Source organism: Suncus etruscus, chromosome 7 (assembly GCF_024139225.1).
Source record: "Suncus etruscus isolate mSunEtr1 chromosome 7, mSunEtr1.pri.cur, whole genome shotgun sequence".
Classification (NCBI taxonomy): domain Eukaryota; kingdom Metazoa; phylum Chordata; class Mammalia; order Eulipotyphla; family Soricidae; genus Suncus; species Suncus etruscus.
In genome coordinates, this window is record NC_064854.1 from 27301943 (window position 1) to 27327983 (window position 26041).

General features: G+C 45.9%; 1 protein-coding gene across 1 annotated transcript in view; it reads right to left on the reverse strand.

Annotated features, from left to right (window-relative positions):
* The window catches only part of PIP4K2A (phosphatidylinositol-5-phosphate 4-kinase type 2 alpha), a 161303-nt gene extending 135970 nt beyond the window's left edge, over positions 1-25333 (reverse strand). The window contains exon 1 of the mRNA XM_049777801.1: positions 25069-25333. Coding sequence (XP_049633758.1) covers positions 25069-25212 — 144 coding nt within the window. The 5' untranslated portion in view covers positions 25213-25333. The remainder of the gene's footprint in view (positions 1-25068) is intronic.
* Positions 25334-26041: the final 708 nt, after the last annotated feature.

Here is a 26041-nt window from a genome sequence, read left to right on the forward strand (position 1 = left end):
CTGCAGTTCCCACACGTCAGCTGCAGTACTCACATGTGTGTTTGCCAGGCTCACTGCTGGCTGCAATGCTCACTCATCCTTTCACTGTGGGGTTCACAGTGGCTCACCACCTTTAGAGGAACTGCTCACACACACCTGGTTACAGTGCATCAGAGACAGCAGAATATGTTGTGATGTTTGAAGTCCCAAACAACTGGCTTGGGAGTGTGGGTAGAATCAGGCCCTGGTCTTGGGCTCAAGTTTGCAAGGTCAGTGCTTTAACCTCTGAGGATCCCCTGGGGCCTTGGGCCTTTAGTTTCTCTGAACTTGTTTTGTTACCGGTAACTGTTAAGTCTGTATCTTTTGCCAAGAGGCAATAAATTAATGCCTACCCAGCCTTATGTTTGCATATTTTCTCTTTATTTACCAGCAACCTACAGATGAGAAAGTAGCCCTATCCTGAGCATTTTATTCCTAATGTGGTGTTTTGTCTACGTGATAAGGAAAAGTATGGGTTGCATTATTAACGGTGCTTGTGAACCTAAAAAAAAGTGCTGACAAGAAACTCTGTGGTTTGTTTTGCTGAAGGAAAGGAAAGGAACTCTCAGTGGGGCTACAGTAACCAGATGATAAGCACAGCAAAAACTACAGGACTCCTGAAATGCCCAGTGTTTCATCATCTACTCAAGCTGTTTTGTTGTGGGTTCCCCAGACTTGCACTTGGCTTCTGGATTATCCAGGGAACGTCTGATGCCTCTACCCCAACATCTGTGAGAGTTAGTAACCCACATTACCCACTCAGTGTTCTCACCAGGTATCTAGAGAGGCAGAGATGTCCTGTAATCTTTACAAAAGCAGGCTGACCAGGGGCACATACAATGTGCTGAAGTCTATAAAACTTGGGGTTCTTCTTAGGCACAAGACTACTCTTTTGGCCCATCAGAGGCTATCTCCAGAGAAAAGGCCCTATTAAACCAATGGTGAATCAATCCAAAAATAACATTACCATGTTTAAGGCTATATAACATGATAGTATGTTACGAACAAAAATGAGAAAACATGGGCTAGAGAGAGAGCTCAATGGGTTGAGCTCAAGCCTTTGCAAGCAGGAAGCCTAAATTTTTTTTTTTTTTTTTGGTTTTTAGGGCCACACCCTTTGATGCTCAGGGGTTACTCCTGGCTAAGCACTCAGAAATTGCCCCTGGCTTGGGGGGACCATATGGGACGCCGGGGGAGGGGGGGATCTAACCGAGGTCCTTTCTTGGCTAGCGCTTGCAAGGCAGACACCTTACCTCTAGCGCCACCTCACCGGCCCCCCCTTTTTTTTTTTTTTTGGTTTTTGGGCCACACCTGGCGATGCTCAGGGTTACTCCTGGCTATCTGCTCAGAAATAGCTCCTGGCAGGCACATGGACCATACGCCAGAATTCAAGCCAACCAGCTTAGGTCCTGGATTGGCTGCTTGCATGGCATATGCAGCTCTTCGGCCCCAGGGAACCTAAGTTTAACCTCAACACTATGTGGTCTACTACAGAAAGCCTGGAGGGTTCCCAAGCACAGTTAGGAATAGCCCCTGAGCACAGTACGGTATGGCCAAAAAAAAAAAAAAAAGAAGAAAGTTTATATGGTTATAAAAAGGATCTCAAGATCTCAGCTCTTTTTTAAACTTTGCAAGTCAAAAGATGTTCTTTCAACTCATCACCTCTTAGCAGGGAATCTGGAAAGAAGAGACAACTCCAATATCCCAACTCCATCAGTCTAGGATCTCAGCTCTATCACTCCAGGATCTCAGCTCCCATCATCCCAGGATATCAGCTCTATCATTCCCCAGGATCTCAGCTCTTCTGCATCATACTGTCACCATACTTGCCCACAGGGCACTGACTTCCCATTGTAAGGAGCTTCCTATGTCATTTTAAGTCACTTAGAAGACAGGCTCCATGCAGGGAGTGTTCAGGAATCCCCCAGCCTGTTGCCCTGCCCCATGGTATGGAACCTAGTACAGCAGGTAGGGCATTTGCCTAGCATGTGACTGACCCAGGTTCGATTCCAGCATCTAATATAGTCCCTTGAGCAGATAAGAGTAGATACTGGATGTGGGCAGCAAAATAATAATAAGCAAATAATTAAACAAATAATAAAAAATTTAGCAAAGTGCCCAAGAAATTTGGCAACATCCCTGAAATATTTTTTGATACATAAAGTCAAGCACTTATTGCCAAGTAGGCAGAAAGGTGAGACTGAAAATCTAGGTCTCAACTTCTCTGAATTACCATCTGTAATAAGTTCCAAAAGCAAAGAAAATTTGCTTGTGAAAGTCATGGAACGACTTCCTGACAGAATCAGAATCTTAAGGGTAAGAAAGCCAGAAGTAGGGGCCAGAGAAATAGGACAGGGGATAAGGCACGTGCCTGTAACCTGCCCAGCATAAGGTCCCCTAAACCCTTGAGCACAGAACCAGGAATAAGTCCTGAGCACCCTAATCTCCAAACAAAACCAGCAGTCACAAAATCCCATTGTCCCCAGTGCTGACAAGTTTGCTGTAGGCTCTGGAATTGCAAGCTGTCAATTTAGGGCACACACTGGTGACCGTTGCTCTCAGTTCTCTCCGGTGTTCTCTGTCATTTGTTGCCAGAATAATGCTGGTTTTCTAATTACTGACATTGAATTTATGACTTAGAGAGGTAACACCAAACACACCTTTCCCTCTTGTTTGAATATTCATTTCATTTATTTGTTTCAGGGAGAGGGCAGTGCAGGGGATACGGGCCAGTCCTTAAACATGTAAGTGTAAGGCCTGTGCTTGCCCAGAGTCCTAGCCAGACCCCCATATTCCTCTTAGAAGAAGCAGTAGGGAGGATCCATCTGGAGGGGCAGGAATGCTACCCACACCTAGTTCTGCCTACAACACTGATCCAGATCACCCATCATAGAAGAGCCTCTGAAATGTTCTAAGGGTGCAAAGTCAGGTCATTTCAGGAACCAGATATTCATTATGACCCTCCCCCAAAAAAAAGCTGACTGCATCCATTAATAACTAGAACCTCTACATAGTTGTTTGTATAATCCTCCAAGAAACTCAACCACCTAATAGCTTCTACATACTCCTTTTGTTGATCTGTTTGGGGGTCAAACCCAGTGGATCTCAGAAACAACTCCCCACTCAGTGTTTAGGGGACAGTGTAGTGTAAGAACTGAACCCAGGTTCTCGTTTGAACTAGACAAGTGCTCTATCATCCAGCTTCATTCCTGACCTGCCACCAACTGCATCTTACTTAACTCCCCACAAAGGGAGAGAGGTTTCTACACCTGCTCTCAGGGTTTAAAAAAGGATAAGTAGGTGTTAAAAGAATATTTGCTTCCTGTTGGAGGTTGGAGACTGAGAAGGATGATCAATAACTGAACCAAACAAGCTTTGTCTATGAAAAAGAATGATGAATATAGTATAAGTCAATATTAACTTTCCAAAAATTGTGAACCTGAAAAGAGACAGTTTAGGTGTTATGAACAATGAATACAGTCACCCTTAATCTGAAAATAATTTGAATTTGGAGTGATAGTATAGCAGGTAGGGAGTTTGCCTTGTACTCAGCTGACATAGGTATGATCCCTGGCATCACATATGGTCTACCAAGCCTGCCAGGAGTAACCATCAGGTGTGGCCCCTCAAACCAAAATAATAAAAATAAAAATAATAATAATAATAATAATAATAATAATAAATAGTTTGAAACAACATAATTGAAAAGAAAAACTGAAGCCAGTAATTGCTCAGATGGGAGAGGCCCTGAGTTTTCAGGTGAGATTCAGGGTTGGAACCCTAGCACCAGATGCCCTCATCTCTAGCACCTCTGGGTGTGGCCCTAGTGATTACTGAGCACCCAAACTCTTAGGCCTTCGCTGCTGAACTATGCACTGCCAAGGAATTACCCCAGTCCCCTCCTCTTACTGAGTATGACCCCTATAAGAAGGGGGAAGGGGCAAAAACACTTTGGGTATAGAAAGAAAACAATATGGATTTAAAGACTTGGAAATGACAGGATAATATTTGGAAAAGGGATAGATGATAAAAAAAATTGTTGCCATAGAATCAATGTATTCTGTATATAATCTACAGTATAAATAAAGGAATTTTGATCTTGGATTACAATGCTGGTTCCCAGACTCCAGAATGGGGGTGCATGATGACTGAACTAGTGCTACCACAGGACAATGAAGGGGTTCCTTGATACTTTGGTGGTACTATAACTCTGTACATCTATATCATCTCTTCTGGCATTATATACATTCTAGTCTAAACTATAATGACAAAAATAAAATACAAAGGAATCTCTCTCCAGACTCCTCCTGATGTATTATTTCTTAAAAAACAAAAACAAAACAAAACAAAACTTTGTATATAGACTCAACAGACAAAGCTAAGAAGCACCTCTGGAACAAACATATCAATTTCTTTAGAACAGTGACCACATCAAGTGGGCAAACTACAATCCTGAAAAGCAGAGACTGTCTTACAACTCCAGGCACTAAGATGTCCCTCTGCCCACTGTGCTCCTGACATATAGGTATGCACAGACCAGAGCAAATGATGTGGGAGGGTGGGTCCTGAAAACTGATCACATAATCCAAAGCAACCCACTCTAGCCGGAGCAAGCTGAGGAATCAATTTTAGGCAGGGTCTATCATTTTCTAAGGACACCAACACAGGTTTTTCTTCTAAGTTTCCTGAAAGCTGGCAGAAATTGGCAGAGGACTGTTGGGGTCCCATGGGGAGCAGCCTTAGTGCTCCTATCAGTCTTTCCTTGTTGGTCCTCCCCCTCCAAGTAGGGGACTCTTCTCACCCTCAAGCTTCAAGTTTTCAGGCTTGCACTTACACTTCACAGTTCTAACACACCAAGTTTAGCCCAGCAAAAAATACCAACAACCTGCTTGGCCCTGGCTCTGCTTACTGAGGTGAGATGGACAGTTGCCACTTCCTGAGAACAAAGTTAAAGGAAAATGTGACATTGGTTTGGAAACATAAACAATGCAATAAAGATAGGACAGGAGAGTGCACCCCAACAACAGTTACACCCCAACTCCAGCCCAAGGGTGTGGCTGCAATACCCACAGTGACTACACTGACCATGAAATCTGCCTTGAGCAAGCCCCTCGTGCTAAAGGAAAAGATAATACCCACAATCGTCACGCTAACACCAGGGTCCACTTTTCTCCTACACTGGACCCTGCAGAAAGGGAAAGCCAGGTCTGTAATTACTTATCTCAGGAAAATATCTTATTCTAATTAAGTGCTTCTTTAAGCTCTCATGAATCTTAATCTTATTAGAAGTAGCAGCAGCAACAAAATGATAGTAATGAAAAGCTGTGAGCATGCCAGGCTCTGTTCTAGGGAATTTCATGCATATTATTGGTAACTTTTTTAATTTTTGTGATTTATGATTTTTTTTTCAGAGTTGAGTTTTACACGATGTTTTAGCACCAATCCTGACAACAGTGTCTACCTCCCTCCACCAATCTTCCCAATCTTCAAACCAATTTGAGGATTTGAGAGGGAAACACTTGTACTATGGAAAACAGAGGCATACGATGTTAACTTGTCCAAGTGGTGCAAGGATTTGAATCCACCTGGCATGGACCCTAAGTCTGAAGTTTCAGGTTACCCTGCTGGATCACATCTCAGCTCCTCAGGACATTTTCAAGCTATCCCTGAATCATCACTTTGGAAATCCCTCACTTTGGAAATCAGCCAACTCCACTAGTTCCTCTGAAATTATTCGATCTCTTTAATCATCTTAATGCATGTGCATTAGTTAGAAGATTTTTTAAAAAAAGATTTTCCAAGACTCCTTTTGTGGAAAAGAATTGCATAAAACTGATATATCTTCAAGAGACTTTCTCTGCCTGCAAGAATCAAGAGTATGGAAGACAGGGGGCAACAAGAGTGCACCCCAACTTCTATGACTATGTTGATGCTTATTCATAAGAAGGGAGGGAGAGAAGGAAGGAGGGAGGGAAGGAGGAAGGGAAGAAAGGGAAGAGAAAGGGAAGTAGGAAGGGAGGGAGGGAGGAACGGAGGGAGGGAAGAAGGAAGGAAGGAAGAAAGAAGGAAGGAAGGAAGGAAGAGAAAGAAAATGAAAGAGAAAAAGAAAGAAAAAAGAAAAGAGAGAAGAAAGAAAGAAGAAAGAAACAAAAAAGAAACAGGAAGAAAGAAAGAAAGAAAGAAAGAAAGAAAGAAAGAAAGAAAGAAAGAAAGAAAGAAAGAAAGAAAGAAAGAAAGAAAGAAAGAAAGAAAGAAAGAAAGAAAGAAAGAAGAAAGAGAGAGAAAGAAAGAAAGAAAAAGAGAGAAAGAGAGAAAGAAAGAAAGAAAGAAAGAAAGAAAGAAAGAAAGAAAGAAAGAAAGAAAGAAAGAAAAGAAAGAAAGAAAGAAAGAAAGAAAGAAAAAGAGAGAGAAAGAAAGAAGAAAGAAAGAAAGAAAGAAAGAAAGAAAGAAAGAAAGAAGAGAGAGAGAGAGAGAGAGAGAAAGAAAGAAAGAAAGAAAGAAAGAAAGAAAGAAAGAAAGAAAGAAAGAAAGAAAGAAAGAAAGAAAGAAAGAAAGAAAGAAAGAAAGAAAGAAAGAAAGAAAGAAAGAAAGAAAAGAAAGAAAAAGAAGGGAGGGAGGGAGGGAGGGAGGGAGGAAGGAAGGAAGGAAGGAAGGAAGGAAGGAAGGAAGGAAGGAAGGAAGGAAGGAAGGAAGGAAGGAAGGAAGGAAGGAAGGAGGGAGGAAGGGAGGAAGGGAGGAAGGGAGGAAGGGAGGAAGGGAGGAAGGGAGGGAGGAAGGGAGGGAGGGAGGGAGGGAGGGAAGGAGGGAGGAAGGAAGGAAGGAAGGAAGGAAGGAAGGAAGGAAGGAAGGAAGGAAGGAAGGAAGGAAGGAAGGAAGGAAGGAAGGAAGGAAGGAAGGAAGGAAAGAAGGAAAGAAGGAAAAGAAAGAAAAAAGATGATTTTCAGGCTAAATGCATGAGCGATATAGAGCGATAGCAGGGGAAGGAAAGGCATGTCCAGAAGTCAGCCAGGAGTAGGTCTGTGTAGTTCACCTCTGGGAAGTGTGGGGGAGGGAGGCACGTACACCTCAACCCGTGATGAGAACTTCCCTTAAGCCTAGGAGCTGGGCTCAGCCCTGGGGAATGTGCTATTCTCCGGTTTCTCATCTACAAATGGAACACTTAGGAAACAAGTCACAAGGACCACCTCATGCTAATCATCGAGGACATCTGAGATGACATCTCAGGCCTGCAGAGAACCAAGCCCAAGAATGGTGCACGTGTCCTTTACATGTATTTTGCAGCATGACCAACGTGTTTTGGCTACTGGACTGATTAAGGCAGCCCCCAGCTTTACTTAGGAAGAAACTCCCATCTGTTTACAGGCATTTGACCCGACTGGTGACTTCTTCCAACTGCTACAGGAAAAAAAAAAATTTCACACACAAGAACAAAAAGAGCATAAGAGCTTAGAGTCATAATTCTACAAACTCTTGCTTTGAAATTAGTGGGAGGCGAAAATCTCATGGCGTTTAATCAAGCTGGAGTCATGCCGGCTCTGTTCTCGCTCAACACCAGCACCTGGGTGGGGTGGTCTGTGGCTCATAAAACGTGAATTAGAGTGTGCTTCAACAAAGGAGAATATTTTCTGCTTTTGTGTCAAACATTTCATATTTCAAAATGATATGAGGGCTGGAATAGTTACTCTATTAGGTAATTACCCAAGTTAAATATCTATTACCATCTTTCATAAAAGACCCTTCATTTTCTACTTAATTCACGCTTTTAAAAAAATAAAAATCAATTAAGGTTCCATTTAAAAAGAAAAATGCATTATCTAGGGCTAATTTCGAAGCTGCATCCATCTAAAATAGTAATTTAGCCTCCTGGCAACTGGCAACTGTAGTTACTCCTGTCACAATAAAACATCCACAAAAAGGTGGAAATCACAGCGTGTCTGATGGCTCTGGGCTCTGAGCATGACCTTTCTTTCGATTCTTTCTAAAAGAGCTCAGTCCTGGTTCTTTCCATTCTCTTCAGTGTTCCCAGGGTTTCTCTCTACACCAAAAGAAAAGTAACTTCTAATATGTGAACGTTAAATAGAAAACAGGAAGAATGGATACATTCATTTCTGTAGGAAGGGAGAATTATAATGTTTTCACTTTTCTCAACAGAAGATGCGAGACCTTCACTGATTCCTGATGATGCTTGAATCTCCCAACCCTGCCCTCAAAGTTGCAAAAGGTACAGTCTTCAGGAAGCAGAGATCCAGCTACTGACACCAGACAAGAGTGAACAGAGGGAAAATATCAGACTCCATCTCCCAGACAACTGCAGGTCACTGAAGGGCCAGAACTTCAACTTCTACATGCAAACACACCCGAGAATGTTCCAGCAGAAGTCCCATCCCACTCTTGGAAGAGCAGCACATCAATCATCCATAGTTGAGGTTTCTCGAGAACTGGAAAGACTGCTAGGCCAGTCACCAAAGGAGCATGGACAACAAGAATCTTTCCCACCAGTAAAGGCCTTAGATTGGGTGTGATATAACTTATGGGGGTCTGACCTGTAAGTGAAGGAACCTCCACAGCTGTGAGCCTGCAACTGCTTCTGGGCTCCAGAAGTTTTTCATATATATGAAAATATGAATGGCACAATTTCCTCTTCAATACTTACAAAAATTTAAACCCCACTAAAATTATAAATGTTCCTATTTCACTTTTCTAAGCAAAAAAAAAAAAGTGTCTTTTAAAGATAATTTATTTGTTTGTTTTGGGGCCACATCCAAGAGTGCTCAGGGCTTACTCCTGGCTCTGTACTTTGGAATTACTCCTGGCAAGACTCAGGGTGAGGCCCAGGGATTGAATCCAGGTTGGCTCTGTGTAAAGCAAGCACTTTACTCCCTGTACCATATCTCTCTCTGGCTCCAAAAGAAAGAAGTCATATATCATTAAGTTAAATTTTCTTACATTGGCCATTCAACTATTGACTGGATCACTACTTTGTTGACATGTTCTAAATTTTATGAATATCTGATACCTAAAGTACAAAAGAAAAGTGAGTAAGACAACCTAACTTTCCTCCCAAATTAAAAAATGTCTCTTAAAATTTGCTTCAGTCCTCCATGTTCCAAAAGAGAGCCCTGCCTTAGGGGTTCATTGTAATTGTTTTTGAATGTTTTTTACTATGCCAATGCATTTAAATTTTGCATCTGCACACAGGCAGAATCCAATTTATGGCTGGGTTGTGTTCCAAACATTCATTTGTAAGCTGACTGCTTCTACGGGGTGACCTACTAAAACTGCAGGATGTATCGAAGGCCTTCATTCTACAGGGGAGCAGTAGTTGAAAGGAAGTTTCTTCTCCAAAGATTTCTTGCCACAGAAGAAAGTGACAACTGTTTTCACAAAGGTTAAATGGGCCTGTGCCTGGTGAGACAGGTCATTTTGGAGCACAGAAATTTAAGGTGTCAGGACTGATTCATGATTGATACAAGAACCCATCAAGCAATGGAGAAGTCACGAATACTCAGAACAGAGAAGTTGATACCAAAGAATTTCACAGGGGGCCACCAGAAATGAAAGAAAAAAAAAAGTTCAATTCATATATTATAAGAAAAAGATATTTGAGGCAGACCACACACCAAAAAAAAAAAGCAATAAAAATATTATGTCTTCAAAACATTTATTCTAATTAAATACAAAATGCATTAACTTTAACTTTAAGAATTTAATAGATAAGAACTGATCCATGTAAAGAATATCAGGAAAATTTAAGCTTCAAAATGATAAGAAGATGCTGGAACAATTGCAGAGCACATAAAGGTGACCTTGCAAGCAGCTGACACAGGTTCGATCCCCAGCCATATGGTCTCTGAGCTCTCCAGGAGTGATCCTGAGCATAGTTAGAAGAAAAACCTGAGCATTACCAGGAGTGCCCCCCCCCCCCGCCCCAACCCCCATCCCAAAGAAAGCTGCAGAAAACAGAATGGACAAAAATAGAAGCCATGAGAAATGCATGCTTCTTGCCTTGTTTTTCTCACCCTGTCTAGTTCCCAATGGGTGGCATTCAGGTGCCACACCTGGCTTGGTGCTTACTTGGGCATTAGTCCCAGCTGTGCTCAGGGACCCCTGGGGTGCCTGGTACCAAAGCTGGGGCTCCATGAGCTGCAGCTCTTTGAGTTCTCCCTGGTCAGAATTCAGATATCTGAGACTGTCCTGGCCACCTGAGTGAAGATGGAGAATGGAGGCACCAGGGAGCCCGGGGCGGGGGATGAGGGGGATGGCGAGGGGAAGAAGTCAGGCAGGGGCACTCCTGTTTCCCATTTGGTGTGCTGCATCTTCAAACCCTGAAGCCAACTGCTATTTCCCAGAAGCATGTGTGATGTGTTCAAAGAAAATCATGTGTGGACAGACTCAGGATTCAACCACCAGCTTTCCCTCTTTACTACTTATCAATGAATTCACAAGATAACCCATGCCAGCAGCTTTCCATGGGAAGCTAAAGTGTAACTGTCTTTGGAAGTTCCGAGTCTGAGTTCATCCAAACCCCATCATGTTCAAACCAAATACCAGTCCAGTGCTCTAAACTTGAGGTACACTTGGTAGCAAGTCTGCCAGTTCCCCCAAAACTGCCTATCTGGTCTATCTCCCAAAAGAGACACTTGATGGCATCCCCAAGACAAGCAGTGATGATCCTGGCCAAGAATGACCAAGCACAGTAGAGAGTGTCTTCTCCTCGCCATCACAGCCCTCAAGGAAGAGGCCAGAGACAGAAGCAGAACACCATCGAACAGGAAATATGTGTTTGATTTCTATAGCTTTAGAGTATCTATATTATATTATATATAATTTATAATTATATATACATATCTATTTCAGGGTTCCCTGAAAGCCTTGATGCTTCTGCAAATGCTACTTCCTTTGCCTAAAGCCCTTCCTGCAACCTTTTCACCCAGCTTGGTTTTTCAGTCTTTACCTTGTAGGTTCTGTACCTTCTTTCTGGGGGACAGGGGCTACTCTGGACTGGAACTTGAGAATCACTACCCTCCTGGGGTGCACACAGTGGGCAATTTGATGAGGCCCAATTCTCTCCATCTTTCCCCCTGTTGCTGCCTGGTACAATACCCACAAGGTGGGTGCTGAGGAGAACAGCCACCCCAGGAAAATTCTTCAATCTAGGAGCAAATCAGCCTCAGAACTGAGTAGACTTTGCTAACACATCCTAAGGAGAGTAATAGTTCTTCGGAATGGGGAAGAGTCACAAATATTAACTGCAAACACTGCAGAGTTATCTAAAATCTAGCTTAATTCTTGCTAAATCTAAAATGATCTTTTTTTCCAATAAGTTTTGGCAGTGTTGTGCTAAGACTTGGGTTGGCTTACAGAGAGGGAAAAGCAACTAGAAAGACACTGGTAAAAGGACTGGACAGAAAAGGAGGGAACCAGGACAGTTTCCTGCCTTGGGTTCCAATAACCTTCCCAGTGTTTTTCTTCTTGATCCATCTAGTGTGGCTGTTATTTATAACCAAATGAAGCTTGAATGAGCACTTCTGCTAATTCATTCATTTTCCATCTTGCTCGTCCATAATTATCAGCCTGCTTTTCCCAAGGGAGACTGTGTGCACCCTCCAAGCAAAACCTTTTTCATGTATCTTTCTCTATGGCCTTTTCTTAGAGAAAATACATCCCAAAAGCCAAATGGAAGTCAGAGGCAGAAGGCAAGGAGCAGTGCGCTGAATCTGAAGAGAGGGATCTTCTACAAAAGGACTTGGCTAGAGCCAGAGCAATAGCACAGCGGTAGGATGATTGCCTTGCACGCAGCCAACCCAGGACAGACCCCAATTCGATTCCCAGCATCCCATATTGTCCCTTCAGCCCACCAGGAGTGATTTCTGAGAGCAGAGCTGGGAGTAAACCCTGAGCACCACCAGGTGTGACATAAAACAAAGGGACTTGGCTAAATCTGGACCACCACCAAGCATCTCAACTCGACTCGGGACATCAAGCTTTGCATTTACTCTAACAGGGGTGAACATTTCTGTCTCCATGAGTAACACTGGTGATGATGATAAATTCTTTATGGGGGTGCCAAAGAGATAGCACAGCAGTAGGGCATTTGCCTTGCAAGCCGCTGAAACAGGACAGATTGGTTCAAATCCCAGCATCCCATATGACCCCCGTGCCTGCCAGGAGTGATTTCTGAGTGCAGAGCCAGGATTAACCCCTGAGTGTTGCTGGGTGTGACCCAAGGAAAAAAAAAAAAAAGGACTCTGTGGCCAATAACCCCAGACAGCAATAACATAACAGAGTGTGAACAGTAAGAAAATGATTTTGATCTCTAAACCAGAGAGGCCAGTGATACCTCTACTCCATTCTTCCCAATCCCAGCCCACATACAATCACACAATCCAGAACAGGGGACCTCCTCCTTTCCATTCTCTGCACTGGCCCCTCACAGTTGTCATGTGAGCCCCGACTCCTGCTGTGGTACTGAGTCCCCTCCCTGTCTCTCCAATGATGGTCTGAGTACACATCACCATACAAAAACACTAATAACACCACTGTTCCCCAGCGTATGCACCCCTTACTCCCTGTCTAAGAAAGCTCATGGCTGATTTCCACGTCCATAGGAAGGGTAGAATTGGGGCATGCAGAGCAACTGTGTTCTGGAAACAACACCTGAAATAAATTAACCTTTTCTTGGGTTTGTGGGCTATGCACAGTGGTGCATGAGAACTACTCCTGGACTCAGTGCTGCTCAGTTACCATGTGTTGCTAGGGAAGAAACAGGGAATTCTCACATGCAAAGCATGCCCTCCAATCTCGCCATCCCTGACCTTCTTTTTTGTTTTGTTTTGGGGCCACACCCAGTGACGCTCAGGGGTTACTCCTGGCTATGCGCTCAGAAATTGCTTCTGGCTTGAGGGACCTATGGGACGCCAGGGGTTCGAACCAAAGTTTGTCCTAGGTTAGCACGTACAAGGCAAACACCCTACCACTTGCGCCACCGCTTTGGTCCCTTCATCCCTGACCTTCTTAAAAGACTAGCACTGAAGAGTTAGGAGTTAACTGGCCAAATTCTAAGGTAGAGTGGAGGAGATGGCCCCCACTGGCCTCACAGCTGTTGGACACAGCTAGATCCTAGACCCAAGTCTCAGGAGTGAACCCCAAATAAGCACAATCCAGGTGGGAGCTAAGTTTGTGGGGCTGCACAGATCATCCATTGCCAAGAAGTCGAAGCTCTATGTCATGGGAAACTCCCACCTGCAGACACCACAAACCTGGAAGTCTCTGGCCCTGGAAAAGCACAGCTCAGTTCAAGTGAAGAAGCAACTGCAGAGCACAACTCCATAAAGAATGGGAGAGGGGTGTTATACCCCCTCACCACCCTCCAAAGAAATAATGCTGAAACCACAGTAGCTCTTTGCAGCATTCAACCTGGAATATTAACACACAGAGCAGGTCCCAAAACATTGAAAGTCTGGAACCACAAGGACTATATCAGAGCAGACAAGGAGTGTGCTCACACAACATCCCACAATGCCTTCGACTGCCTCAAGACTCTCTCTTAGTTTTCACACGCTGCACAGGGTGGTCCTTGGTCCGCAGAGACCCTGCAAGTTGACTCTCTGAGCTTTCTCTGCTCTGCTCACAAGGCAATGTTCCAGCGGGTTGCTGTAAACACAAACCCTCTCTTAGGCTTTGGCTTGTGGTTACCCCACACCCCTTATCAACAACTTACAGCAAGCTTCTCCCCCTGCCCTCTTCCCGCCCTCAAGGCCTTGCACAACCCACAAAGCACAAGGCTCCAGAGACTGTGCTCAATCATAGAAAAATAAACTTTATGTGCTGATGATAAAAAAAAGGTGCAGAGGGGCTCTCAGCCCTTTGGATGCTAATGATCTTTGGTGTCTCCAGGCAGCTATGCAGCTGCACGTATTCGGCACCTATTTGGCGCCTGCTGCATACATGCTCTGCTCTACATGCAGGGGCAAAAAAGGCAGTAAATAAGACGAAGTTGCAGCTGCTATGGGGCTTAATAACCTCATCCAGGAAAGAGAAAGAATGAGCATGCAGTCAACTCAGTTTCCACTGGTGTTAAGTGTCACAGAGAAAATGCAAAAGTAACATGAGAGCAGAGGGGTTACTTTAGATGAGAAGGATGGGCAAAGCAGCAGCCAATCAAAGAGCTGGGGGAAGAGCCTTCCAGACCAAGAGGAAAGTAAAAGCACAGCTCTCTGGCTTCCAGGCTCATGTGTCGAAGGAAGAAGTCCTGAAGAGAGTGATAAGAGATGGGGACTAAGAGAGAAGTGGGTACCCGAATCTTGCATGCAGAAATAAAAGGGGTTGGTGCTTTGGGTTTTCCTCAGCACTGCAATGGGGAAGAAGTGCCCGATATTTAATATCTGCATTTCAGGGGCCAGAGCACAGCGGTAGGGCATTTGCCTTGCATGCTGCCAACCTAGTACAGATCCAGGTTCAATCCCTGGCATCCCATATGGTCCCCCGAGTCTGCCAGGAGTGATTTCTGAGTGCAGAGCTAGGAGTAACCCCTGAGAGCCATAAGGTGTGGCCCAAAAAGGAAAAAACAAACAAACATCTGCATTTCAGAGTCAGTCTTGCAAGATGCAACAAGACTCAGGAGAGAAAAAGGGAGACTGCTTAAGAGCCACTAGGAGAGAGAAGAAGGCAGAATAGAGGCATCCCTAATGGGCTGAGAACCAAGGAACTAGGCCAAGTGAGGAATTCAGTTGGTTCTTAGCCTTTAAGCTGGAGCAGCTGAAGAGACAGAGATCCTTGCTCGGGAGGGAAAGAAACAGGTCAAAGGCAGCACAGAAGGGAGTGGTGAAAGGGAATGGGGCACCTTAGAGATGCCACTGGATATTCAAGTAAAAATACCTGCTCAGAAATAGAAATATCTGGAGTCAGGCAGGGAAGTCAGGAGTGAGGAAGAGATTTCTCAACCATCGGCAGAAAAATGGTATCAAAAGCCACAGGACTAAATAAGGTCATGGAGAAAAAAATAATATATGCAGTTCTAGAAAACACTGAACAGAGTCTTGGGACATTCCACCACTGAGAGGCTAAATAAAAGAGAAGTACCATAAGACTCCCAAGAAATAGCTGATAAGTAGAAGGTAAGAAAAAAATAAGAGGAAAAAAATAGTTTGGGGTTAAGGCCTTGTTTGAATTCTGGCACCAAATATGGTTCCCTGAACTTGCCAAGAGTGATTTCTGAGCAGAGCCAAGAGTAAGCTTTGGTCATTGTCAAGTGGCCCCATATCTTCCCACCAACATATACACAAAAAACAGTTCTGGGATACAGCATGGTAATCTACCATGAGAAACATCTGGAGATCTCTGAAATAGTCATTTCAATTCTGGTTAAAACATAAACAGAGACACAGAATGGATACAAATGGGCAAGATTATGGGGCTGGATAGAGTACAGTGGGTAGGAAGCTTGCCTTACACTTGGCTGACTTGAATTCAATCCCCAGCACCCCATAAGTAGCCCCCAGCACTGCTATGAGTGACTCCTGAGTGCAGAGTCAGAAATAACGCCTAAGCACCACTAGGCATGGTCCAAAAAACAAAAAATGGGGAGACATTATCTGTCATTTTGAAAAGTCACTTAATAATGTTCAAGTAAAGGAGTCCCTAGGAGTCATAAGAGCTGGTCCCTCAAAAGTGTACCGTTAGGGCTAGAGAGATAGCACAGTGGTAGAGCGTTTGCCTTGCTTGTGGCCACCCTGGGAGGGACCCAGTTTGACTCCCGGCATCCCATATAGTCCCCTAGCCTGCCAGGGATGATTTCTGAGCATAGAGCCAGGAGTGACTCCTGAGCACCTCTGGGTGTGGCCCAACAACCAACCAATCAATCAATTAATCATTAAATAGTTTTAAAAAAAAAAGTGTACAGTGCCAAAAAGTAGCTATGACCCTGCTGAGAGTTCTGTAGCCATTCAGCCCATGTGGCTGCTGAGACTAATGGAATCCTAAGACCCAATTCTAATAAAATGAAATGAAAATAGCCACATGTCACTATCAAGATCAATGAAATAGGCCTCCAGAATAGCAAAGGTGGTAATCAGTTGCCCCTGCACAAGAAACTAGTTGACAGGGTGGGGAAGAGTGGAAACAGCCTAGCACGGCTCTTTCCTGTGTGTTTGATACTTTCTCAGCAATGCGGACAGAGGGTGGAGTGTGAAGAGCAAAACCTTAAGAGAGAAAAAACACAAACTCATTTCAATGAGCAGAAAACATACTCAAGGCATCAGAAAAGTCATGAGATGGATGACAAGTGGGTTGAGCCACCGGGACAGTGCTTGGTACTGTGGAGGTACGGTAGGATTGAACCTTGGGACTCCCACACACAAAGCATGTATGCCCTAAGTCTTCTTCCCATCCTTCCAATAAATCAATTTTCAGATGATAAAAACTTTTTTTTTTTTACTGTAGTGACACTAGTTTAAGTTTCAGGACCTTCTCCTGCCTGGTCAAGACAAAGTCATCACATCACACCCAAGGGTAAATGTGAAAGGGACCTTGTCAGAAATTTGGGAATCTGTAAATTTGGGAATCTGCAAGGCTCATTAAAATATGATCTTGTGGGGAGGAATCTGGTCTTGGACTAGAGAAAGCATTTGGTGGTATGATACATGCTCTGCCTGGGTCAGGTATGGGCCCAATGCCAGGAACCACACATGTACTGAGACACAGGTACGCAAAATGCCCCCGGAAACATGAAGCTGCATTTAACCTGCCTCTCTGGCCAGCTCTGATGGCCCCATCATGAACCCTAGTGGCTTTCCATCTCTCTTTTTCTTTTAACTGTAGTTGAGATAAATGGGTAGAGCAGTGTCAATGCTGTCGATGCCACTGCTTAGGGGGCATGAAGTTAGTGCACCAATGGGCCAAAGCTCCTCCACTGCAGTCCTAGTGTGGCTTAGTCTCATCACTTGCAGAGTCTGTCCTCCCAAACCCCACCCCTTACACACTTCCTCCTGTTCATTTACAGCATGTCTACAATGACTGCCTCCCCACCCAGCCTTCACACCCCGCAAAAAATTAAGCCACAATGCCAACAGACTGATTTGGAGGAAGCTGAGGTACAGCCTAGCCTCTTCCACTGGCCTAGAAACCCTGGGATTTAAAAATGGAGCTTTCCTTGGCTCCCCAAACCACACATGGCTCAGTGTGGGATCACTGCAGAGCCTACATCTCTTCCTGCCTGGGAAAGCCAAAACCCATCCTGCCATCATCTCTAGTATGCCCCTCCCAGCCAGCTGCTGGCTTCCACCAGGGTGCCCCGAGCCACAGCGATGGAGCCTGGTTTCTCCAGCAAGAAGGGTCCCAGCCAGGTCCTGGGCTCTTCATGTGGGCGCCAAGGTTCGGGCCCCCAGAGGCAGGCACTACCCCATTTCCCATGTCTCCCTCAGACTCTCAGCTCCAATCATACAGCTTCCTTAATGCCAAGCCCACAAACCAGCTGTTCCTACCACCTAGATGTTTCCATCCCAAAGATCTGTCTGGTCACCTCCTCTATCTCCTTCACCCTCAAAGTCAAATATCTTGGTGTGCAGTTCTCTGACTACCCTGTTTCATGCCCTCCATCCCAGCACCCCAGTCTGCATTACTTACATGTCAACTTCCTCTACAACTACTGGCAGCTGGAGGCCTAGGTCCACCATACATTTATTTATTCATTTCACAGCCCAGGCCTCTTGTTTCAAAACAAACAGGGAAAGGGCCAGAGTGATAGCAGGGAAGGCATTTGCCTTGCATGTGGCTGGCCCAGGTTCAATCCCCAGCATCCCAAATGGTTCCCCAAGCACTGCCAGGAGTAATTCCTAAGCACTGCCAGGTTGAGCCCAAAAACCAAAATAAAAAATAAAAATAAATAATTGAAATAAGGACAGCTGACATTAATTGATAATGTATCAGGTGCCAATAGCAGGCAGTATCTGAGTCCCATCTTACTTATTAATTACGGCTCCAGGTAATGCTGGGGATTAAACTAGAGCCTCACACATTTAAGATACATACACTAGTCTCTCTTCCTATTTGGTTCCCCCTGCTTAACTGAATCCACACCAACAGACTCCCTGGACACCGAGCTACCATTACCTGCTTTTTATTGTATAAATTGCTTTTTTATAAAGAAGCAATTCCAAGAGTGAGGGGCTGGCAATGATGGTTCAAGATCATGGATCAACCAAACTATGATCCCCTATGCTTAACCCCTGAACACAAGCACAGAGCCAAGCCAGACTGTGCATTTGCCAGTATGCCTTTTGAGGTAGTCAAATATTTCAAATTTCTACACTGCTTTTTAAATTACACACAAATAATCTAATCTATTAGACTCTCTTGAGTGCATCTCTCTTTCTCTCTTACTCTCCCCCTACATGCTTGGAATACAATGATTTTCTTTCTATTAAGAAAAAGCAAACAAAAATACCAGCATTTACTACCATGGTTTCTCCAGATTAATAGCTTATACTCTGCCTATTTAAGTACAGCTTTTAGAGTAAAGAAAAAACAGGCTAAAGAAGCGAGGGGCAGGATGAACATTCCGGGCTTAATCTAGGCAGCAAGGTTAGGGGGTTCCATGTTAAGAGCTTGAGTGTGTCTCACTCCAACTCACGCTGTGATCTAAGTTGTAATTGCTCCCTCCTGGGACCCTAAGAGCATTCCTGACCTGCTGAGGTCCCCCAGCTCCTAGGGCTGTCCTATTTACCACAGACTCCCCCACCTGACACAGTTCCTAACTGCACACACACACACACACACACACACACACACACACACACACACACACACACACCCCTCACTAGCAGAGTTCAGGAAACTCTGGATACAGTGCAGTGCAGTACATTGCATCTGCTTTCTCAGAGGGGTCCAGAGACTTCACAAGATCATCATGGGTCTCCAGGGACTCCCCAAAGGAGTCAAAGCGAAATAAATCCAGGAGGAATGCCAACCGCTCAGAGACAGAAAGGATGAGCATCCAGGAAAATGCCCAATAAAAATAAAACTGGTGTTTGGGGCTGAAGCAATAGTACAGTGACTAGGGCCTTTGCCTTTTATGCAGCCAACCCAGATTCATCCCATAGGGTCCCCTGAGCCTGTCAGGAGTGATTTCTGAGCTCAGAGCCAGGAGTAACCCCTGAGCACCACCAGGTGAGGCCCACAAACAAAAAACAAAAACAAAAACAAAAGAAACCATCACCCTCAGCTTCTCACCTGCTAAAGACAGAAAGCTGCCTCTGCTCTGACACCTCTCTCCCTCCCTCTTTCTTTTTTTTTTTTTTTTTTTGGTTTTTGGGCCACACCCATTTGACGCTCAGGGGTTACTCCTGGCTATGTGCTCAGAAATCGCCCCTGGCTTGGGACGCCGGTCCGTTCCTTGGCTAGCGCTTGTAAGGCAGACACCTTACCTCTAGCGCCACCTTCCCGGCCCCATCCTCCCTCTTTCATGCATACACACATCCCTGCATCAAACACAGTCTCAAGAAGACAGCAGAACTACTCATCCTACTGGCCTTGCTCCTGTTCTTCCTCTTAATGCCAAGGCTCCTTGTGGCTTCCCAGTTCTCATGAACAACCCCTCCATGCTTGCCCTGAACAACTTGAACAACCCCTCTGTGTGCCTCCCATCAGGGAGCTGGCATCTGTCATTAGAATATTTTATTCACCACCACCACCACCTGTAATTCAACATTTAGTAAACACACAAACTGGGGTAGCACAAATCCTCTTTGGTTCTATCCCTCACTCCCCAAACTCCATCCAAAATCCAAAATCGGAAGCTGGAGAACTTACCCCTATGTTTAAAGTCATTCTTCTCCTCTCCTGGTACTCAACAGATTTCCCATGGGCCACCCAGCATCAGTATGACCCAAGGGCCTGAGAAGCCCAGACCCACAGCCCAGACTCTGATCTACTTTGTATTTGTTAATGTCCCTAAGTAGTTTCTCTCCACACTGAATTTTGAGAGGCACTTAGGTTTATTTGTCAGTAAAATATCGAATGTCATCATGTGTAGGCATAATTTCTACTGAGTCTTTATCATGTACTAATTACAGCCAGAAGTTTTTTTAAATACATGATCTTACCCCACTACGTCATCCTGTGAGGTTGTTTCTCATCATCATTCGCTCACTTTAGGTACAAAATCAACTGAGGTGGGAGTGGAGAGTTGAGTTGAGCCTAGAGTCTGACCATAAAACATTTCACTCAATTGTACCAATTCTCCTACATCCCTACCTACATTTGTATTCCAAAGGGCATACTGGTAGATTAATGACTCTGGCTCACTGCATTTCCTAATCAATTTAAGATTCTGTTAGTTTATTACATTGTTGCTGAAAGTCTTTCTAAAGACAGAGCAGACCATCTTGCCAAAGAAAAGGGAATAATTGTCCTGACTCGGGCATCAATCTGAATACTCCAGGCCAAAGTACCTGATTCCTAGAGAAGAAAATATATTCTATTCTCAGCTGACACTCCCAAACTTCCAGAATATAAAACTACTTTTCTAATACATAAAGCTGTGTATTCTCTGCTTGTCATTCTTTTGACTCAAAGGAAAGGAAAAAATTTAGATCAAGAGTCAAATTTGGTTAGTTAAATTTCATTCCATTTATCTAAAGCCTAGCTACTTATTATTTTGCTCCCACTGCCTCAGTATATTTATTCCATCTATATTTCCTAATCAGTCATTTCAATTTTTTTCATCTCAGTTTCTTCTTTGACTTTTCTGAATGAACAAGTACAAGCTCACAAACCTAAAAAGCATTATTTCCCCCCAAATATTATATGACCTTTTAAAGTCCCTGACTGTGGATTAGAGCATTAGTAAGCAGAGGTGTTTGTTTGCCTTGCACACAGTCAATCCAGGTTCGATCCCCAGCATCCCATGAGATGCTGCCAGGTGTGCTCAAAAACAGAAATAAACAACCCAAAAAGGAAAAAGTTTGGTAGCCCCAAGCCATGACTCCAAGCATTCCTGCAACTTGGCCTCTTCCTGCTGGCAGGTCCTTTATCAGGTTCCCCTTCCCCTGGGGTCATCTCCCAAACTGGTTCCTCAAACCCATTAGCTTCTTTGAAGGTGGCAGCTAGAGGAAAGGTGAAATCAAAAGATTCCAATGCAAATATTAGCAACTTGGAAAAACTATCTGACTCCAACAAGTTCTACATCTTTTACTCAGATTAGTTCAGGCACTAATTCCCAAAAGAGTCACATAGCAAGCTGCCTAAAAAAAAACCTTCCAGAATACCACTTAAAAACAATCTTGGATCACAGAATCTGGTGCATTCCACAAGCTGTTAAAATACAAGCCTAAGGAGCTAAATACCTGATACTTTGTTCGTTTTATTCCAAATAGAACAAGACTTCTTAAACCATCTTTCCTTTATGCATTCAATTACATTCCCTGCTTAAAATACTTGAACTACAAATTGGCGGTGATCCATCCACTGATGGGTATTTGAAGTTAAAAAGCAGTAATGCAAAGGAACACAGACAAACCACACCAAGTCATTGAGAATCACCTCATTGGGAATCACCACCATAATGCAGGAGAAAATTTCCACCTTAATTACATGCTTTTGCAACACAATCAAATAGACTTTGACTTGAGAGACTATGCAGTAGTCCAACTAAAATCAATCCAGGGAACCCTAGTTCTCACATCTCAGATAATCACCAGAGACTCCACCCATGCTTCTTCCAACATCCCCCACCCCTTAGTCCCAGTCTTGAAACTTCTGGCATGTGCTGCAAGGCAGATTCTCACAATAATGCAGCTATTCTCATAAACCTTTTCCTGACTTGTGGATCACTGGGCATCCAAAGAAGATTGTCTGGATCCAGGGCCAAGTCAGATACCAAATCCCCCAATACTTAGGTCTCTTATACTTAAAGGCATGGTGTTGGCTTATAATCTATACAGCCTTACCATGTACTTTCAATCATCTCTAAATTGCTTATAGCACTTAATACGATGTAAATTCCAACTTATGAGCTCATTACGCTTATTGTGTAAGGAAAAGTGGCCAGGAAGAAGAGCATGCAGAGGTTCCCTATAGAAGCAGTCATTACAGACCATTAAAAAGTATAGATTTTGGGCCCGGAGAGATAGCACAGCGGTGTTTGCCTTGCAAGCAGCCGATTCAGGACCAAAGGTGGTTGGTTCGAATCCCGGTGTCCCATATGGTCCCCCGTGCCTGCCAGGAGCTATTCTGAGCAGACAGCCAGGAGTAGCCCCTGAGCACCGCCAGGTGTGGCCCAAAAACCAAAAAAAAAAAAAAAAAGTATAGATTTTGAATGAACAGTTAAGCTAAAACCTCGGCTGTGAAACCTTGAGTGGACATCTGTATATTAGAACTTTTTTTCATCTGCATCCAGAAGGCAGTCAAAATAGGCCTGAATTTTGAAGTTAGGAAGAAAACGTGCCCCACATCAATAGAACTCTAAGAAGAATTAGAATACGATTGCAAAGAGTTTTACCATGGTGCATAGAAGATTAACAAATCCTTATAAGAAGGCTGATTTCATCCATCACTAAATTCCAAATGTATAGTATTTCTAATGTCCTTAAAACAAATGAATTTTAATAGCATACATTGACTATTTCATGACAACTACTTTCCATTTCATTCTGATTGTACTAGACATGTAAAGCAAGACCGAAAAGCCTCCTTTCTATCTGTGGTATACATTCTCCAAGGTCCCCATTTATACTCAATACTATGTTTGCTTAATTCTGCTGACATATTTATTCTCATTTTATACGATACACTTTGGTGCACATAAGGTCGTTTAAAATATTTACCCAATATTAGATTTGGTCATTTAAAATGAAATAGACTAGCAACATATGGCATCTACATGAGGGATGTTTTAAGCAGCTCTTTGTAGAGTTACTGGCCATTACTTCCGAGCATAGTATTTACTTGTTGGTTGAACAACATGGTTGTGTGACAGATTCTGGAGTTAACTGCTCTGGATACATAAAACTTTTCTTGAAAGCAAAGAGAAAGCAACACAAAACGCAGTGTTTACAAATCAAACATCAGCTATACAAGCCTCTGGCAGGCTCAAATATTTCCAATTAGCATGAAATGCTCAAACAAATAGAGTGATTCATAAATATAGCGCAGCAGCATTAAATGGTAACTGTAAAGCATGCATAATTACATGAGTAGCTAAAGTAAACTGTAATTCTGATCATTCCCAGGGACCACACTTTTTCCGGAGGCATATTGTTGACATTGCTTTACTAGATTAAACCCTCAGGCACAAACTCTCCTGGAAACGTCAGGAGTCCAACGGAGATTAAAACACAAATGTAGTTGTTGTTGTTTTTTTCTCAAAGCAATTAACATTAAGAACCGGAAAAGAAAAGGTTAGCAGAATTACATAACTCTAATCTGCAAAGGAAAAAATAGTATGTTTCCTGGGGCAAGAAAACTTAAGAGTTTGGGGTGCTGCAATGTATATGGTTGTCAGAACGCACATACCTCAATTGCTAAAGACGTTGGACGGAAGTGCAAATGAACTTCTGTGGGATCAGGTAGGATTGGGCTAAGAGAAGCGCCCAGTTTTCCCACCCTCCTTTAAACACCTTCACTCACAAACCAGCTGTGGGTTTACTCTTTCTGGCACCCCAGTTCAACTTGGGAAGGAAAAGCCAAATCAATGTGTTGCAGGGGTGGAGTGGGGTTGAGGTGGGGTGTGCAGTTTTTAAATAACTTAAATCGAATTGAGAGTGTTCTCCAAACAGCTCCCCAGGTTTAATGGGGTCACTGCATTCACACACATTGCTGGCACACAGGCCCAAAGCAGCCGCGGGTCGATACCGAAGTGCAGAAGGCAAAGCTTCCCTTCCCCTCCCGCGGATGCAGAAGGGCTGCAGTGGCTAAGGTCACGCTTCCCAGGTTCCCCGCAACTTTCTGGGCTCGGCCGGCAGCTGCTATCAGGTTCCCCCAACATTCCCCGCCCCTGTCCTTCGGAGATTAAAACTGCAGGAGTTTCTCTCCCGGGGATCAGCAGCGGGCAGCGATGGACTCCCCACCACCGCAGTCCGCAGAGCCCGCAGCGTCGCATCCTGCAGGCGGGCGGCCGGCGCGGGCCGAGCTCACCTTTGCAGATGGACAAACCCTCGGGGTCCAGTCCATCCAACACCCCAGGGCCTCCAGAAGCCTGTGCTGCAGCTCCACTCCCGCCCGCCGAGCATCCCCCAAGCCCCCTGCCGTCACCCTGCCGGCCGCCCTTCCGCAGTTGGCCTCGGGCCGGGCTCCCCGAAGTGGGGGAGGCGGGGTGCGGGAAGGACTCCCCGCCGAGCCGAGCACCTCTCCAGCCCGCACCATCAACGGTGGGGCGCTGCGGGAGATGCCAAAAGCCCCTCCCGATGTTGTTATTTAGAGTCGTTATCTTTGCACACACACACACACACACAAATAATGAAGATTCCTTGGGTCCATTAATATCTCCTTTAAAAAGAAAAATAATAATAAATGATAATAATTTAAAAGACGGAGCTGGACTATCTCGGTGAGCTCCGATCTCAGCGGTAGCGCACCGTCTCTGGCTCCGCGGGGAGGTCCGGGATGCTCGGGGCGCTGCCGGCCGCGGACAGGTACACCTGGCCCCCCGCCACGGGCAGCGATCGCCGCGCCTGACAGCCCGGCCGCAGCCGTGCCCCGCGCGCAAACTTCCCCGGGCCCACGCTGCGGGGGGCTGTCCGGCTGGTGTGCGGACTGAACGGGCGGCAGGGATGCACCAACCCGGCCGCGGGGCTCAAGATGCACACGTCGGGACCCCCGCATCTTGCACCCGGCTTCAGGTTCAGAAGCGGCCCGCGAGTGGCACCCGGGTAGCCCCGAGGGGTGCGCGCGTGCCCCGGGGCAGGGGACACCGAGACACCCGCAGTCCGGGGAACGGGCAGCCCCAGAGGACGTGCTCCCCGGCCCGCAGCTGCAGCAGCAGCAGGAGGAGAAAGAAGAGGAAGAGGATGAAGGGGGAAAAAGCTCAGGCACGCCGCAGCCTGAGCTCGCCCTTACCGAGTGGTTGACCCCCCACATCAGGACGCTGAGCAGCGGATCGCTGGCCCGAAAAAGCTTCACTTTCTGCGCCACGAAGTGCTTCTTCTTGGTCTTGGTCTTGCTGGCGAGGACCGAGGTCCCCAAGGGGCCGGGGGTCGCCATGGCCGCCGCCTCCGTCCCCCGTTCCACCGCCGCGCTCCCGAGGCCGGGGCCCCGCCCTCGCTACACGCCGGCCCGGGGAAGCAGCCGCCGCATCCCCCTGGCGGCGGCCCCGGCACGCCGTGCCCCGCTCCGGCCGCCCGTGCGCTCCGCTCGCTGCGCCCGCCCGCCCGCCCGCCCGCGCGGCTCGCCGGGGAGAGACGCTGCGCTGGGCTCGCGCGGGGCCCCGACCCAGGTCCCGTCCCGCCGCCGCCGCTGCTCCGCGCTCTGCCCGCGGCTGGACCAGGCGCGCCCGGGCGGCTTCCGCGTTGGGCGCCGGCGTCATGACGCAGGGGGCGGTCAGGCGGGCGGGCGGGCAGCAGCTGCGGCGCTGCAGGCGGGGCGCGGTCGCGGGACCGTTAAGCTGCGCCCCGATGCCCCGGGAGCGGCTCCGGCGGCGCCCCGCTTTGGCCGGCCCCGGCGTGGACGCAGGCGCGGGGAGTGCTCGCTGGCGCTGAGAGCCGCGCGGGGACTCCCTGGTGCTGGGCATCCCCTGCCGCGCGCGCCCCTTGGAGACCCGAGGAATGAATGATAGGGGAGCGCGGGGAGATTGGAATCGAGGCACCCCCCAGACACGGGGTGAAGCGCCGCTTTCCCGCGCCTGATTGGAACCTGGGGAGAACCGCAGCGCGGCATGGAGACCAGCGCGTCCCCGCGTTCCGAGTGAAAGGGCGCGCGGGGCGCTCCTCTGGCCGCACCCTGAAATGGATTTCGTACTCCCTCAAAGCCCTAGGACCGTTCTGGCCGGGACTTGGACCTTCCCGCACGCGAAAGGGGTGACCCACCCTCTCAC